The sequence below is a fragment of the Medicago sativa genome, chromosome 8 (genome assembly GCF_051527215.1).
Source record: "Medicago sativa cultivar Bolivia chromosome 8, Bolivia_mono, whole genome shotgun sequence".
NCBI classification, from domain to species: Eukaryota; Viridiplantae; Streptophyta; class Magnoliopsida; order Fabales; family Fabaceae; genus Medicago; species Medicago sativa.
In genome coordinates this window covers 21,161,763-21,179,184 of record NC_140756.1, presented here as the reverse complement: position 1 = coordinate 21,179,184, position 17,422 = coordinate 21,161,763, and the positions used below count along the sequence as shown (strand labels likewise).

Here is a 17,422-nt window from a genome sequence, read left to right as displayed (position 1 = left end):
CAGCTAAAAGCTATCAGCTAGCTTATCAGCTATCCGCTATTTTTACCAAACAGAGCCTTCGCGTTTCTACCATTGGAGCAAAATATGTTTAGATTGTATAAGTGGAATGTGATGTTTTCAAATTAATTTAATATTGATGGATTATGTAATCAAGTTGGAGTTTTTAACAGATTGTGGGTTGTCTATACAAAGACTAACAGAAAGTTAGAATGTCACCCACGGAAGGAGGTGTACAAGCAGGTAGTCCACGCGCGCAGTTTGGCAAATATATTTCCTACACAAAATTCGGGTGATAGGTTGCCTCTAAATCATCGAAAATATATATGGGAACTAATGAACAACATTGTTCCTTCAAAAAAACAAATAAAAAAATTAACATTGTTTTTATTTTTTTAAACAAAAAATTAACATTGTTATTACTACTCGTGCTAGTCAATTAGTACTCGTTTTAGTAGGTGTTTTTCATTAATCATATAACATAATATAATTAAGAGTAGTGATATTTGTACATCCAATTGATGACAACTTTGGTGACAACCTTGTTTTTCTCTCTTCTTATTGGTCAAAAATAATGGAGAGAGAAAAAGTAAGAGAGATAATAAGATTGTCATGTGAGTATAAGAGAGAAAGTTATGCAAAAGTTATCACAAAATGATTGTACAAATATCATTTCTCTATAATTAATTGTAGATTTTTTCATAACATTTCATTAGATATCAAAACATAAATATATGATCACTGCCAAAAAAAACATAAATATATGATGGTATAAGTATGAGAGTTAGCTAAAAATATAGCTACACGTATTAAAACTTAAACAATGACGGTTCTTAATGGAAGCTCATGGTAGCCATATCACCCTTCATTAAGAGGGAGGGAGGGAGGGAGAGGGAGAGGGAGAGGGAGAGGGAGAGGGAGAGAGAGAGAGAGAGAGAGAGAGAGACCAAAATACCTTTTATATATTTGGGTATTTTCCACGATCGCTCAAGCTCTCGTCTACGACTATGAGATTTCTCTTATCTCTCGTCCCACAATCTCTCAAGTTCACTTTGTGTTTTGTAGCATTTTGACAATGTATCGACTATTTATTCTTTTTAATCTACTCTTCGCACACTTTGTGTTTAATGTAGTTGTCAGTAATATTATCTGCATTAAAAAAATAATTAGTATTTGTCGCTCTCTCCAATATTTTTGGGCAAGACCGACCATTGAGAATTAACAACATCATTTGTTTGTCTCTGACTAAACTCAAAATGAGAATTTTCTAACAATAAACGAAAATAATTTTTAGAATTAATTACAATAATTTCAAATTGTGTGACGTCATTGTTGCCTAAATTGCAATAATCAACCATGTTCTTCAAGTCTAGCTTAAAATCCACATTGGACAGTTGCCGATCATGCAACTCTATTTCGAGATGCATAAAACGATGCCTCTATATTGCACTTGCATCTTCATGATGTCGGTTTCACCAATCTAACCGAAGCAGTTGATTTAAACCGAGGTTACAAAGATAAACTCTTACATTGAACTAGCACCTCAAGTGTGATATGTTCTACTTAAACTTCATTTAGTTTTTAGTGGTCTTCCGGTTAATCCAAATTACAATTATAAAATATTATAATAATACTTATATTATATACAACGTCGTGATAAAGTGATGTATTTTTCAAGCTAAAAATTTATTGACAAAAAAAAAAAAGGAAAACAAAATTCGGGGACATAAATCAAACCTTGAAAAATAAAAAGTAAAAATGAAAAATAAAAGACTCATCAAATTAAGCAAGTTTTCTAACAATTGAACTATAATATATTTGATGCAAACTATAATATATAATATACTCAAATCTAATTGACGAAATAACAATCTTCTATTATATTTGTAGCAAAACAAAATCAACAATCTTCTATTATATTTGTAGCAAAACAAAATCATCATCTGCATCATCTATTATGTTTACTTTGAGAGAAGCAAACAAATATGTTGATTAGATTTGATGCTATTAATGCCACTTTTTGAAGATGTGGACTTCTCCTCCCCATCAATTGAATATCATCTTGTTTACATATACCTCTAATTTAAGCAGTGGATTGACTATTTTTTTTTTCCTTGTCTTTATTGTCCTTTTGATGAAAGGAAAATGAAATAGCAAAAAAATATTATTTAATATATATTATTAAAAAGGATTAAAACTAAGAAATAAATACTAATTCAATATCTCATATTAATAAAAAAATAAGTATTAAAATTTATGTATGCATTTTGGTTTCGGTTCGGATAAAGGAATCTGAAATTCAATTCGAACAATTTTTACAAAAGCACGACACAAAATATGTCATAATATTGAGTTTTGTGCTATTTTTTTATTTTTTTGGTATCGATTTAATATTTTAATTTATATCGGCTTAAATATGAACACTCTATACGAGACTTTATTATATTAAGTGCATATTTGGTTTTACATTGATGAAAATTAATTTTGAATGATTAATTTTATAAAATCTATTTTATTTAAAAATGAGTTGAACAAAAAGTGGTATGTGTTTGAATATATTTAAAAGTTAGTTGGAAAATGAATTTCAGTGTAAAAATAACGCTTAGACTTAAAAGCTATAAATTATATTCCAAAGACAACTATACAAAATCCAAATTCAGTGTCTATTATGAAAAAAGTGGTACAGGATTATCTTAAGGTGATTCACGCCTTATATTTCAAAGAATCATAAGAAGAAAATTAACTTAAAAAACGTCGATAACAACTACAATACCCGCTCTAGAGGGCAAAAGCCCTGCCTCAAAAATCAATTTTGACTACTTCAAATGATTTTTTTAAGGAACTACTTCAAATGTAAAACCAAACAAAGTAGAAAAAAGATTAAATTCCTATATCAAAATAAGAAAATTCTTGCACTAATTTAATTTGACTCATCCAAAGGCGCGTGCAAAAAAGAGAAAAATCGTGACAAAAAAAGTGGCAGAGCTTACTGAAAACGGGTATAGCACTTTTGCACTGACTCACTCTCAGTCTCATATCATTATATAGAGAGATGCCTCAATTTGTTTGTTTGCATGTGACTTACTTCTGCTCTCTCCATATTAATGGTCCATGACCATCCTACACCACACAATAAAATATCTTTCAAAGGTTGGCATATGCTATTTTCTTGACAACCTTTCAAGTTCATCCAAGAATCTCTTCCTTATTGGTAGTACATCTATGACAAAACAAGAAGATATATGTATCATCATCTATTGTCTCATAAATCATTATCAAAGTTTTTTGTAAATTGCTTTGAGTACTATTTAAGATAAGAATGGACACGTGAGATGAAGATAGATACAATTAGTTAAGGCAATTAATATGCATAAAAATAGTTGATTAATTTCACTTTTGGATCGTATATAAATTTGGTACTCTGGCTAAGTGTCTTGCTAACATGTACAATCATCTATTGAATAAACAAAGCCACTTATTAGCATTTTCCATAATATGCATTTTATTATTTGGTCTTGGTAAATATATTTTTTCGTCACTACCACATAACAATCATCCATTGAATATCTTTTTTGAATATTACTTAAAAAAAAAATCATCCATTGAATATTAATGTGTCGGCTAAGGAGTGCATGGCACAATGATCTCACATGAAACTGGAGTGTTCATAGGACATGTTAACCTGGTGATCAACCTAACAATCATCTTTTTTTTTTTTTTTTTTTACATTAAAGCCCTATTATAAGCCTTTCATTCATATAAAAGAAGAAAAAAAAAAACCTTATGATCACCGGCAGAGGGTTGACGATGAGTAGTGGCGCGGTGACAGTGTGTATAGTGACAAAAGGTCTACTTGAGGAACATTGCACTTGGGAAAGGAAGGTGTCGGAACTGTCTAAAGGCTCACACTCGCATCAGTCCATGCCCAATAAAACAAACCCGATTTTTTTCTATCTACTTCACACCCCCTCTCTGTGAGGGAGTGCTCGTAGCAAAACTGGGCACTAATTCAAATACATAATCATAACGGTTCCCCATAACCACCACTTCGTAACACTCGAAGGTTATGGTTCCTGCTACTGTACATGTATGACTTTCTGCCATTAACAACGGCACCTGCACCTTCTCTATATATAAAGAGACTTTATACAGTCCCCAATACTTTTCAACCATTACCCTCAATTATGCTACTTGAGCATCGAATTGTATGAAGATACACACCTTCCGCCGTTCCAAAATAACAAATGCAGTGAACCATCACATTGGAGACTGTTATGCTAATTAGGTTATATTAATATTCATATGGTATATAGTGTTTTCCAACTGATCGTTGTACACATGGCTTAATCTGATGCATCCAACTGATCGAACAAACGAAATTTATTAAAGGTACCATACATTTTCCATGTCAAAGTTACGCGATCATGTTCCCATATATATAACAATCTCATAATATAATTAAGGCTTAATAGCACTTTTGGCCCCCTATGTTTGACAAAATTGCGATTTTGGCCCCCTATCTTTGAAAACTACAAAACCGCCCCTTATGTTTCGATTTTGTTGCACTTTTGGCCCCCATGGTCAATTTTGACCTGGTCCACGCTGACATGGCACCCACATCACTTATATGAGGGGCCAAAATCGCAACTTTTGCAAACATAGGGGGCCAAAAGTGCTATTAAGCCTATTTTTTATTTTTTTAATTCATTTTCTTTTTTTTTCCATTTTTTTTTGTTTTGAAAAAATTAAAAAAAAGAGGGAAAATTAATAAAAATCGAAAATAATGAAAAAAATACTGAAAAAATTTAAAAAAAATTGGAAAAATTAATAAGAGTGAAAACAAAAATCTGGAAAAAAAATTAAATCATTTTTTCGGTTTTTTTCCATTTTTTTTTGAAAAAATAAAAAAAAGGGTTAATATGTCTTTACCCCCTGTAATTTAGGCGAGTTCCGGTTTTTCCCCCTGTAAAAAAGATTCTTTCAATTCCAACCTTGAAATATGAAGATTCTTTCGAAAACCCCCCTGATCCCATCTAAATCAGATTATTTTTTAATATACATACCACATCATTCAATCATTTTAATAATAAAAAAACATTAAAAACTGAAAATATTTTAAAAATAACAAAAAATCAGTTTTTTTAAAAAAAATAAAAGATTGATTTTTTTTCTAAAATTTTAAAAATACCAAAAAATCAGATTATTTTTTTCAAAAAATGAAAGAAAAAAGCAGAAAAGACATTTAGATTTTTTTTTCGAAATTTAAAAAATTAGAAAAAAGTTCGGATTTTTTTCGAAATTTAGAAGATATTTAAAAATACTGGAATTTAATTTTCAAAATAAGAAAAGTTTAGATTTTTTTTTGAAATAAAAAAATGGAAAATATTTAAAATTTTAAAAATCTGGATATATATTTTTTTTAAATCCAATTACAATAGAAAAATTAAATTTTAAAAATCATATAATCTGAAGAAAAAAATTGATTTTAGTTTAATTAAAATTTAGGAAAAAAATCTGAGAAGCTAGAATTACATAGGAATATTTTTGTAAAAAGAATTATTAATGCGTGTAAAATTTTAAAAAGTGTCTTATTTAAGAAACATTAAAATTTAAAAAGTGAGTACCTCAAGTTGCTCTTCCAATCTCTTTTGAACTAAAATTGATTTTTTTTTCTTCAGATTATATGATTTTCAAAATTTAATTTTCAGATTGTAATTGGATTTTAAAAAATATATATCCAGATTTTTAAAATTTTAAATATTTTCCAGTTTTTTTTTTTTGCAAAAAAATCTAAACTTTTTTTATTTTGAAAATTAAATTCCAGTATTTTTAAATAGGCTTAATTGCACTTTTGGCCCCCTATCTTTCCAAAACTTGCGGTTACAGCCCCCTAACTAATTTAAATACAAAACAGCCCCCTAAGTATTGAATCTTTGGCAGTTTTGGCCCCCAACGCTGACGTGGCACCCTAAATGAGGTGCCACGTGTCATTTTTTTAATTTTTTTTTGGCCTTGGGGGGCCAAAACTGCCAAAGATTCAATACTTAGGGGGCTGTTTTGTATTTAAATTAGTTAGGGGGCTGTAACCGCAAGTTTTGGAAAGATAGGGGGCCAAAAGTGCAATTAAGCCTTTTAAATATCTTCTAAATTTCGAAAAAAAATCCGAACTTTTTCTAATTTTTTAAATTTTGTAAAAAAATCTAAATGTCTTTTCTGCTTTTTCCTTTTATTTTTCGAAAAAAATAATCTGATTTTTTGTTATTTTTAAAATTTAAAAAAATCAATCTTTTATTTTTAAAAAAAAAATAATCTGATTTTTTGTTATTTTTAAAAGATTTTCAGTTTTTATTTTTTTTATTATTAAAATGATTTAATGATGTGGTATGTATATACACACATGTCATGCGAAATTTTTTTTTCCAGATTTTTGTTTTCATTCTTATTAATTTTTCCAATTTTTTAAAATTTTTTCATTATTTTCGATTTTTATTAATTTTCCCTCTTTTTTTAATTTTTTCAAAACAAAAAAAATTGGAAAAAAAAAAGAAAATGAATTAAAAAAATAAAAAATAGGCTTAATAGCACTTTTGGCCCCCTATGTTTGCAAATGTTGCGATTTTGGCCCCTCATATAAGTGATGTGGGTGCCATGTCAGCGTGGACCAGGTCAAAATTGACCATGGGGGCCAAAAGTGCAACGAAAACGAAACATAGGGGGCGGTTTTGTAGTTTTCAAAGATAGGGGACCAAAATCGCAATTTTGTCAAACATAGGGGGTCAAAAGTGCTATTAAGCCTATAATTAATATTCTTAGGGTATAGTAGTTTTCCTTTCTTGCATCGAACTTGTTAAAATAAATAAATAAATTAATGGAGAGCTTCCGCACGCCTTATATTTGTTGTTTTCGAGTGTCCTAAATGAAGAAATAATTAAAATCAAAATCCTTGATTTGGCCCACATGGGATCACGAACTAGATAGATTCTTCTTTTCCAAACAAATATGGAAGGACTTGAATTATAATTTACTATGATCCCATACTTTCGGAGACAACTTTGATGTTTTTTATATTGCATTTGATGACTTCATCTGTCCACATGTTATTCCTATGCTATTTAAATATAGTACTATAAGCATTTTTGACAAAATAAAATTACAAATATTATAGTCACTGTCCATTATGGTTGCTCCACACTCACATATATATAATATACAGATAGGATTTGGGAGCATGATTCAATTTTCGCATTGACAATGACCAAGCTTCAAGGGAATTTCATCGGGAAAAAAAGCTTCAAAGGATTTTTTTTTCCCCTATCTTTTCTAAACAATATTTTTTTTTTCTTTCAAACTATACAACATAATCTTAATTATCTTGAATGTCGAAGCTTTTTTAGATGGACTGGTAAATATTACAAGTAATTCATACACACGGATGTGGATTTTAAATTTGAAACCATGACACCACCGGAACCGTTTATAAGATTTTGATAGCCTAGAGTGAATCTACAATTTGAGCTTAACGAAAAAGTATATAAAAATTTGATTTTTCAAATCGTCAAAATAATTTGCATGAAGACAATCCCTCCGAAAAATTGCTTGAAGAGAATATTTTTATCACCTTTCTAAATGTTTTGATTGGTTATGTTGCAAAGTTGTTTTGGATCGTTGACCCACCACCATTAAACTCATAATTAATTGTTTGTTTTATTCGTTATATTAATTAAATAAATGCATCTCTTTTTTGATGTAAACTCTTGTATTTTATGTTTAGAAGGTTAGAGATTAATCTCTCTGAATGATGTTTTTTGTTGATATTATTCCATATTTCCATATGGATCAATCTAAAACAATACTCATAGTTAAACATTCAAAAGACCATATTATTCACTAAGAACACCACATCACATTAGTTATTATTATTTTGACACATATTAGTTGTTTATGGTTATTTTGTTAGCAGAGAAAGATGAAGAAAATGATTTCATTAACACCTCAATTTCTATGTTTCTCCTTCAAACTACTAAGTCACCTTATTACTCTTTACACATCATTTTAGGTAATTAGGTGCTATACTATATATTTGTTTTTGGTAATTAAATTTTTTTGTGAAATGAGTTCGGATGCTTATCTCATCAGAGTTAGAGTAGATTTTAAGACTCAGAATGCTAACATAGATGCTTTTGATTACATGTTAACAAGACCCTTATGTTGGCAGCAAAAATGAAACTAACATTTTATGAAAATATGAGTCAACTTTTTACCGACGGAGCCGACTACGGTTGGCAACTAGGTATTGTACATACTTTAATGGACCAAGTAAACAAACATGCCAAAAGTACAATGATGAAATCAAAACACTGGTACAAAGTTGGAATAGTGGGAAAGCAAAGCAACCCTCAAGCTCTATCATGCATGTGTGGAATAAGTGGTGTCTTTTTCTTTTGATGAAACAATAAGTGGTGTCTTTTGGTACAGAAAAAGTTCTCTCTTGAAATGAGTTTTTCTTTGACTAGTAAATCCTTTCTTGATACTCCATCAGCGTCTTTGTTTGCTAACAACAATTAAAACAGTTAACTTTATAAATTAAACAATCACCCAATCTTTAAAAGGAGGAGTTGGCTACCATTCCATTTATTTATTATTTGAATAGGTCATTCCATCCCATTCATTATGACAATGTCCTAGCTTTCTTTTCAGTTTAAGTATGACAGTAGCTAGCTTAAATATTTACTATAATTACATTATTAGTAATTATAGGTTAGGTATTCTAAAAGCTTGATCTAGTAGTAGTAAAAAGACATGTTCTAAATTTGAAGGTTGTGTGTTCAAGCCTCGTTATATTGGAAACAAATAAATGTAAATTTCTTTGTGAGTGGTATTTGGTTTGAATGTCTTGTCTGTCTTAGACCAGAGCACAATTCACTCACATTAAATTTATTAAAAATAAAATAATCGAGCAACTAAACGAAGAAAGCTTTTTCATTAAAAAGAAAAACATATCGTGTAGTATATTGATGTGGTGTTATAATTGGATCAAACGGTGTTTACGGTATAGTTTCATTATGTTACGGAGCAAAATATCATCCGATCCAAAAACTAAATTACTTGTTGTTCGATTTGAATGACACTCTAAAAAATCTGATCTAACTTAACGCGGTTTAAGCGATTTTTTATTATTTAAACTACAATTGTCAAAAATTATTTTACAGACGTGCTATTTAGTGCGAGACGAAAGCCAACGACCGGTAATTGTGGAAATCAAGGGGTGGAAAGGAAAACATGGGAGAGAGAATTTAATTAGTTAATGAAAATATTTAACATCCAAAGGGTAGTAAAACATTCGTCGTTTCTCGTGCAACGATTTCTATCGCAAAACAAAGCATTTTCCATTATTTTAATATATTTGTATTATAAAACTACGAGCTAACATAAGGTATTAAGATAATACTCCCTCCGGTCACATTTATAAGCAAAAAACAACTTTTTAGATACATTAAATAATTAATGTATCTGTCCTATTAATGTGACCAGATACGTTAATTATTAAATGTATCTAAAAAGATGTTTTTTGCTTATAAATGTGACCGGAGGGAGTATGCATTTATGCAAATTTAACTAGGCATTTTGGCTAAAATTCAATTCGCTTAATTACACTGAATGATAAGGACATTGACCATGTTAATTGGTTAATTGGTGTGGTGTGGTTCTAGATTTGTAGTCCGAAATCCGAACCGATTGATTCTTATTCATGGTGCCCCAAACACATTGTTTGGTAGATAGGAGATGGTAACAACGTCAATTTCTGGTTGAATAAGTGTGGTCCAAACAACAATTCCTTCATTTATGTAGCGACAAATTCTTATGTAGATATCACTCTTCATTTCAAGGATGTGGTGACTTCCTTTAGTAACTGGGATTAGAATTTCTTTTTTGATAACTTGCCTAACACCATAGTGGTGATCGTCCTGGTAGTATTGACTGGGGAAGCATGAGTACACGACAATTATCAGTTAAAAGTGATCATAGTATGCAATACGTAAATTATGCTAATACTGGAGTTAAATGGAAAACTTTGTGGAATTGGAAGGGTCCCCGTCGTATTCAAACATTCATTTGGTTGGTTGCTCATGATTGCATTTTAACTAATTACTGCCGAAGTAGATGGGGTGTAGGCATATCCCTAACTTGTCCTTTTTGTGGGACTGTGGATGAGACCACTCTTCATAAGCTGAGAGATTGCACTTATACACCTAAGGTATGGATGAGACTTATACCTTCTAGTTGGAGAACTGACTTCTTTTCCTTTGATTGCAGGAATTGGGTTTTTACCAACCTCAACAAGCATTGGAATGGAGAGCCCAACTCTAAGTGGAAGTCAACTTTCATGACTACTTGCTGGCATTTATGGAATTAGCAGAACAAAACAGTCTTCGAAGAAAAATCTCTATAGACCAAATAATAACACTTGTATCATCCAAAAGTTTACAAGTAATATTGAAGAATGTACTTGTAATCATCTTCAAAGAGACAATCAGCACAGTGAAACAATCCATGTTGGTTGGAAACATCCTCAAGAGGGATGGGTCTAACTCAATTGTGATGGGGGCGTGCAAAGGTAATGGAGATCGTGCGGGTTGCGGCGGATTGCTTCGGGATGTTGATGATAGATGGATCAAAAGTTTTGATCACAAGATTGGCGCTTATGATGCTCTTCATGCAGAAATGTAGGGTACTAGGGTCAGGAGTTGGCTTTGGAGTGAAGACGTTGCACAGTTGTGTGTAGAAAGTGACTCAAAATTGCTTATTGCATGGCTACAATTTATTGCAAAATGAATGGGATAACTCCTCCACTCATTTGGCGTATTCAAAATATCATGAATCGTAATAGGCACATTGAGGTTTGTCACACTTGGAGAGAAAGCAACATAAGTGTTGATTGACTTGCTAACTTCAACCTTACTATGAATTCTTAGAATTGAATTCTTTTGAAGACCCCTCTTATTAAGATTAATGGTCTTCTCTATGATGACATATATGGGACTTATATGCCTAGGAATGTTCATAAAGTTGTCTAATTTTATTTCTTTTAGACTTTGTCCTCTTTTGTTTAAAAAAAAATGGGAAGAATATTGAGTGAAAAATATGTTTTGGAATAAAATGAAATAAAACGAAATAAGTTTTGGAATATTAAAGCTAGACACTCTAAGCCCAAAATAAAAGAATTTATAGACCAAAGAACATATGTTTCGACACATATATTATGTGACCACACATAACAACTAAATACCACACTTGGTAGTTGGTTGCTTTGGCAATTTCAACGACATGAGAATGTCGATTTCAGAGTTTGAACATGAGTGTTGCCATTTAATTATGTGTGTGGTGTTCACACAAGTTTGAATGAGTGATAGGCATTGTGGAGGTTTTGTTGTTGAACATAATAACAAGAAGTTTTTAAGAATTAACTTGTGTAAGTAGGTCAATTATCATCAACTCAACAATTTAACATTAACGATTTCTATTTTGTAGAGGTCAACAAAGCTATTTAAAGAATTGTAAACCTCACATTCAGATACCTCACAACAATATTTAACTAAGAACTTCTCCAAATATTTAACTAAGATAAATGCCTTTTGATTTAAGATGTTACAGACATTTATGGCGTTGCCAGTTAAATTTGACTCTAAATTAAAGTCAGTTTACGTGTAATGTCCCCTCAACCTAACAATATTAGTCAGTTTTAACATTAGTGACTACATGAACTTGAACTATCTTTAGCACTTGGTGATTCGTTGGAAATCTCAGCAAGCTTCATGGATAGGCTAACAAAAGCAAGGGTGTGAGGCCTCAATATAGCAAGGTCTTCCCCCTTAAAAAATGTCACCACAATGACTCTAACAATTGAATCAATATTTGTCTTGTTACATAAATGTTGTAAAGAATTTGAAACTCTCTTTTGATGGAATATTGCATTAGTGTGAAGTGGGTGATTTAAGGACAATAAGGAACTTGATGAAGGTGTAACCAATAAACCCAATATTTTACTCTCAATTCAACCTTTTGAGAACTGGTTTTAGAAATTATGCTCTCACCTAGTTCATTTTCAATTGTTGTAATCCTTCCTGTAACACAAACAACAATGATCTTCAACACTTTTGAGGAACAAAGAAACCCATGATAATTATCATAAACCAAAGGGATCTTAATCTTAAAATAACGAAAATCATCATCAAAGTATAAGGACACAAAATGCACAACACCAAAAGACCCAGTCAGCGAACCAATTCAAAGAAACATGCCTAATAAGTGCTACATACCACGGATCATATAAGGATAAAGCACGGTACTTTCAATATTTGGACAAACCCAAAAGTGTGAGGGTTTCTCGTGTCTTGTTCGAACGAGATTACATCCTATGCAATTTTTTATAGAAGCACTGAAGATGGAGGTCATTGCGAGAAATCAAGTTAGTCGGCACTCTCTACAATAGGAACAATTGAAGTGAGTGGACCGGGATCATATGGCATTGTATCCCATAAATGAGGTGCAACCAATTTCTTAGACCATGAGTCAATTTTACTGATGAATAATAATCCATCTGCACTACTAATAAATTTGGTAGACGTGACTGAAGGATACCCTAATGCTTGAGTGTTTGTGGTTGCTGATAAGAACCCAAAATCAAGGGACATGTAAGAATAGGTTAAGTCCGATCATAAATTTGTAGGGATCAGAAGCATAATCCCATCCTCATGAGGGCTTGGTTCTTGTACAATATCATCACTCTTCCACTTTCGTTCACCTTCACTTTGCATCGTGCCAGTGTGCCACACTACCTAAATATATAATTCAATGCGACTCCAACATCACTTCCTTATTTTCTTAAATAATGTTTGAAATATGTACAAATGATTGAACTAGAACAAATTATATGTGATCTATTCCTGAAATCTTCTTAAAAACTAACTTCTGAGATACATTATGAATCGTTTAATTTTTTTTGTAACTTCATTGCCGATTCGGAATTTACAGTTGCTTGCTTGGGAGGGCTGCATTTGTTTTTCCCCTCTCTGCACTTACCAATTATATGAACAGGTGCGCTGAACAAACGCTGAGTATTACATTCGAACTCGAGGTTACTGAACATGTTTTATGATATACAGTTATCTTAGAAAATAATTTTTTGTTGGGTTCTAAACTTAGAAAATGAAAAAGATGGTAGGAGAGAGTGACAATGATTGAAGGTGAATGAAAGTGGAAGGGTAACTACGGTGATCTAACTTTGTTAATCCAAAGGGGTGCGTTTGTCAGGTTAGTGTTTAGTTGAAACTAAAAGGGGTGTTGGTGCTTTTCAAGAAAACCTCAAGGGAGATGAGTGTAATTTTTTCAAAGAAAAAATGGATGCAAAATTCATAGGGGAAAACGCCAATAAGCAACATTCAATAAATGATATTCGTATATTGCATCTATAGAACATTTTTCACCTTCAATTTTATATATTAAATTGTGCATTTTAAGCTTCAATAAGTAATTCTCAAGGCCAAGAACTTTATGCAACTTACAGTTCATTAATCTCAGAGTTTTTTTTTTTTCGTCGTGATTAAGGTGACCAATGGTTAATGATGATTAGCAGATGTTTCAACTTTCAACATTCCCTTTACTTCAGGTGTCTACAAGAAATAGAAATTTGAAACGCACTTTATTTGTAACACTCAATTCAACCACACAAAAAAAAAAAACAAAAAACAAAAAAATTATTTTCAAGTGTCTACAAAAATAGCATAAAGTTACTTCAGGTTGCAGCCAAATTGTCACAAGTGAACCAAATAAAGAGCTGAGTTTTGATTTGTATATGAAATCAATCTATTTTTACTGGTGTATGTTTCCTGCAAAAACCAAAAACCAGTTACTGAACTCTGGGAGCATTCAGACACTAGCTGTTTCATGTTATAACACAATAATCGATTTACCAGCCCTCACATGTTGACCTGTTTGGCAAGTAAAACTGAAAACCCCTTTAAGTTCAGATTCATAGATATGAATATCATATTTATTTGTAATAGCAAAATAATTGCCTGTGGATACCTGCAGATATTAATGCGTTCTGAATGTAATACATTGTCAAATCAGACGGCCACAAAAAGGACTCGTTATCCTTAAAATGGTGGTATCCCTTTCCCGTGGTGAAATTCATTCTGTGGATGTTTTGTTTTCCAATGTGTAAAATTTCATCAATCAATTACAAGATATAAAGATAAAAGTAGATAGTTGATTGGAGACAAAATTGCAAGAGAAAGACAGCAACTACAATGAGATTAGTTACAAATATACATCTTTCACCATCATAGTTAAATAGCTTAACACAAAAAAGAATACAAAAACAGAACCTCAAAACAACTATGTCAATTATATGAATAGGTGCGCTGAGCAAACACCGAGTATTACATTTGAACACCAGGCTACTGAAAATGTTTTATGATATACTTTAATTAGTGTCAGATATCTGAGAAAATAATTTTTTGTTAGGTTATGAAATTGGAGAATGAAAGAGCAGGTAGGGGAGAAAGAATAAAACTCATGGGGGGGGAAACGCCAACAAGCAACATTCAATAAATAATATTCATATATTTCATTTATAGAACATTTTTCACCTTCTATTTTATATATTAAATTGTGCTGTTAAGCTTCAATGAGTAATTCTCAAGACCAAGAACATTATGCAACTTGCAGTTCATTAACCTGACAGACATTGTTTTCTTTTTTTGGTGGTCATAGAGAACAATGGGTTAATGATGAATAGCCGCTGTTTCAAGTTTCAACATTCCCTTACACCCTCCCACAAGAAATAGAAATTTGAAACGTATTTCCCTTATTTATAACACTCCATTACTTGTTCAACCACAACAAAAAAATGCATATTTTCAAGTGTCTACAAAAATAGCATAAAAAGGGTGTTACTTCAGGTTGTAGCCAGATTGTCATAAGTGAACTAAAGAAAGAGCTGAGTTTTGATTTGTATATGAAATCAATCTATTTTTACTGGTATATGTTACCAACAAAAATAAAAAACCAGTTACCGAACTCTAGGAGCATTCAGACACTAGTTGTTTCATGTTATAACACATAATCGGTTTACCAACCCTCACATGTCGACCTGTGTGACAAGTAAAACTGAAAACCCCTTTAAGATCAGATTCATAGATATGAATACCGTATTTTTTTTTTGTAAACAGATTGCATGCGCATGTGTTCGTGTGTGTTTGGTTAGATGGCCAACACCAAACCAAACATGCGTTACATTGGACTGAATGTAATAATGGAGACCTACAGATATTAATGCATTCTGATTATATCAACATCAATAATACACAGCCTACCAAACACTAACATAGTAACATCTAAACAGATGGCCAACACATTTATTTAGACATTGTTAGACACCAAACCAAACGTGCGTTACATTGGACTGAATGTAATATATTGTCTAATCAGACGGCCAGAAAAAGGACTCGTTATCCTTGAAATGGTATCCCTTTCCGGTGGTGAATTTCATTCTGTGTATGTTCTGTTTTCCAGCATGTAAAATTTCATCAATCAATTACAAGATATAAATAAAAAGTACATGGTTGATTTGAGACAAAATTGCAAGAGAAAGACAGCAACTACAATGAGATTAGTTACTAATATACATCTCACATCCTCATAGTCAAATAACTTAACATAAAAAAGAATACAAAAACAGAACCTCAGAACAACTCTGTCATCTATTAATTTCACTGCATCGGCATCGGCACAAAAGCAAACGAGACCTCACAATGCCGCCTTATTTGTCGAGCTCCATTGCCTGCGCAGCTTTAGCTTTCGACAGAGCTGACAACCTGGTCTTCAGGTATTTCTTTCCCACCTTAAATCCACTTCCACCACCCTTCTTTTTCTTGTCACTACCATCAACCTAAACAAATTTTCCAACAAAAACCGAACCATACAACCATTAATCCTCATGATACACACAAACACTCACACAAAACAACAATTCAACCTCTCTAATCTCTACTTTTAGTTTTCCTTCCAAAGTTTAAATCTAATATCCAGCTTTTATTGCACAATCACACGCATAATATGTAGGCACCTATGAATCACTGCCACTTTAGATTGAAAGTGTTCTGATATGGGCTGATGCCTGACCACAAGTATGTCCCAAAGGGCTCCTCGCACAAGGAATCATTGGGGTTGTGATACCGCACATGAGGCCAAGCGTAAACAGATAACCTGGTCTGTGGCACTAATCTCTCAAGGGACCAGGGCACTCACAGTTGTCCAAGTAAAGGTACAGGGACCAAAACCTTTAAACCTACTCTATAAATACTAGCTCATGGACATTAGGTCAGATACGCTCACTTTTACCCACATATACTTATCATTCCACTGCGCTTGCTAACTAGACTGTTGGAGCGTGTGCGAGTACAACACCCTCATTCGCCCAAAGAAGAAGGCTGCAGTCGACGGAGGTGCCCTACTCAGAGGCCATTCAATGCCAACACCCAAGGATCTCAAGTCTGGCAGGATTAGAAAGTGTCTGGTATTTGACACTGACACATCTAATAACATTCCATTACTTTTATTTTCATAGATTATTATCAGTATCTGTGTCACGTGTGTTCTATGCTTCTTAGTTAGCAACATTCATTCAACTTATTAACATATTTGTTCATATCAATTTATGTTCATCAAACACTTCAAATTCAACACCTAATTTTCGGCTACTATAAACTCATGTACTATCAAATGTTATGAAATACCAAAAAGTAGATTATGGTTGACCCACAATCTCAATAATATAAAAGTTCACAACTTTGGCATAAAAAATCAAATTAACTCTAAAACAAATATAGGAAACCCAAACTCACCAATATCATTTAAAAAACAAAAATAATACCAATTTATGTTCAACAACTAACTTCACTATAATTCAGTTCTATCAAACACTGCTAACTTTTCAGGGAGATTATGGTTGACCCATTATCCCATTGAACAAAAAGTTCACAACTTTGGCATAAAAAATTAAATTAAATCAAAAACAAATATAAAAAACCCAAAATCATATATTATCTTTTTTCAAAAAATGAAGTAAAAATCAAAAGCAAGCACTTACTTTCATCTTGTTTTTCTTCGCTTGGAGCTTCTTTTCTTTCTTCTCCTTCTCAAGTTTTTCTCCTGAAAGAAATCATTGCAAAAATGAAATTAGAATGTGAAAAATTAGAAAATTAGGTTTGAAATTGGGGGCAAAATCGAAGGTGAGAGTGTACTTCGCAGTTCGAATTCGTGTTGTCTCTTTCTCTTGGCGAGGTCGTTCTTCTTCGACATTTTTGCTTCGTGTGTTGCGTAGTCTCAAAGAAGCTGTTGATTTTTCAGAAAACCCTAATTT

At 32.0% G+C, this 17,422-nt stretch overlaps 1 protein-coding gene across 1 annotated transcript; it reads right to left on the bottom strand.

The window, feature by feature from the left end:
- Nucleotides 1–15,515: 15,515 nt before the first annotated feature.
- Nucleotides 15,516–17,422, bottom strand: LOC146897761 (uncharacterized). Its single transcript, XM_085733831.1, has 3 exons — nucleotides 17,304–17,422; nucleotides 17,150–17,211; nucleotides 15,516–15,949 (listed from the first exon to the last, which is right to left on the bottom strand). Exons 1-3 carry the CDS (start codon nucleotides 17,359–17,361, stop codon nucleotides 15,821–15,823), a joined length of 249 nt encoding a protein of 82 aa, XP_085589957.1. The 5' UTR covers nucleotides 17,362–17,422; the 3' UTR covers nucleotides 15,516–15,820.

Bases quoted from the DNA above. Each gene is read 5' to 3' on its own strand.
- LOC146897761 (XM_085733831.1), bottom strand. From the start codon at position 17,361: ATGTCGAAGAAGAACGACCTCGCCAAGAGAAAGAGACAACACGAATTC. The intron at 17,212-17,303 runs GTACACTCTCAC...GATTTCTTTCAG, and splicing joins ACACGAATTCGAACTGCGAA to GAGAAAAACTTGAGAAGGAG. The intron at 15,950-17,149 runs GTAAGTGCTTGC...AAATTTGTTTAG, and splicing joins CGAAGAAAAACAAGATGAAA to GTTGATGGTAGTGACAAGAA.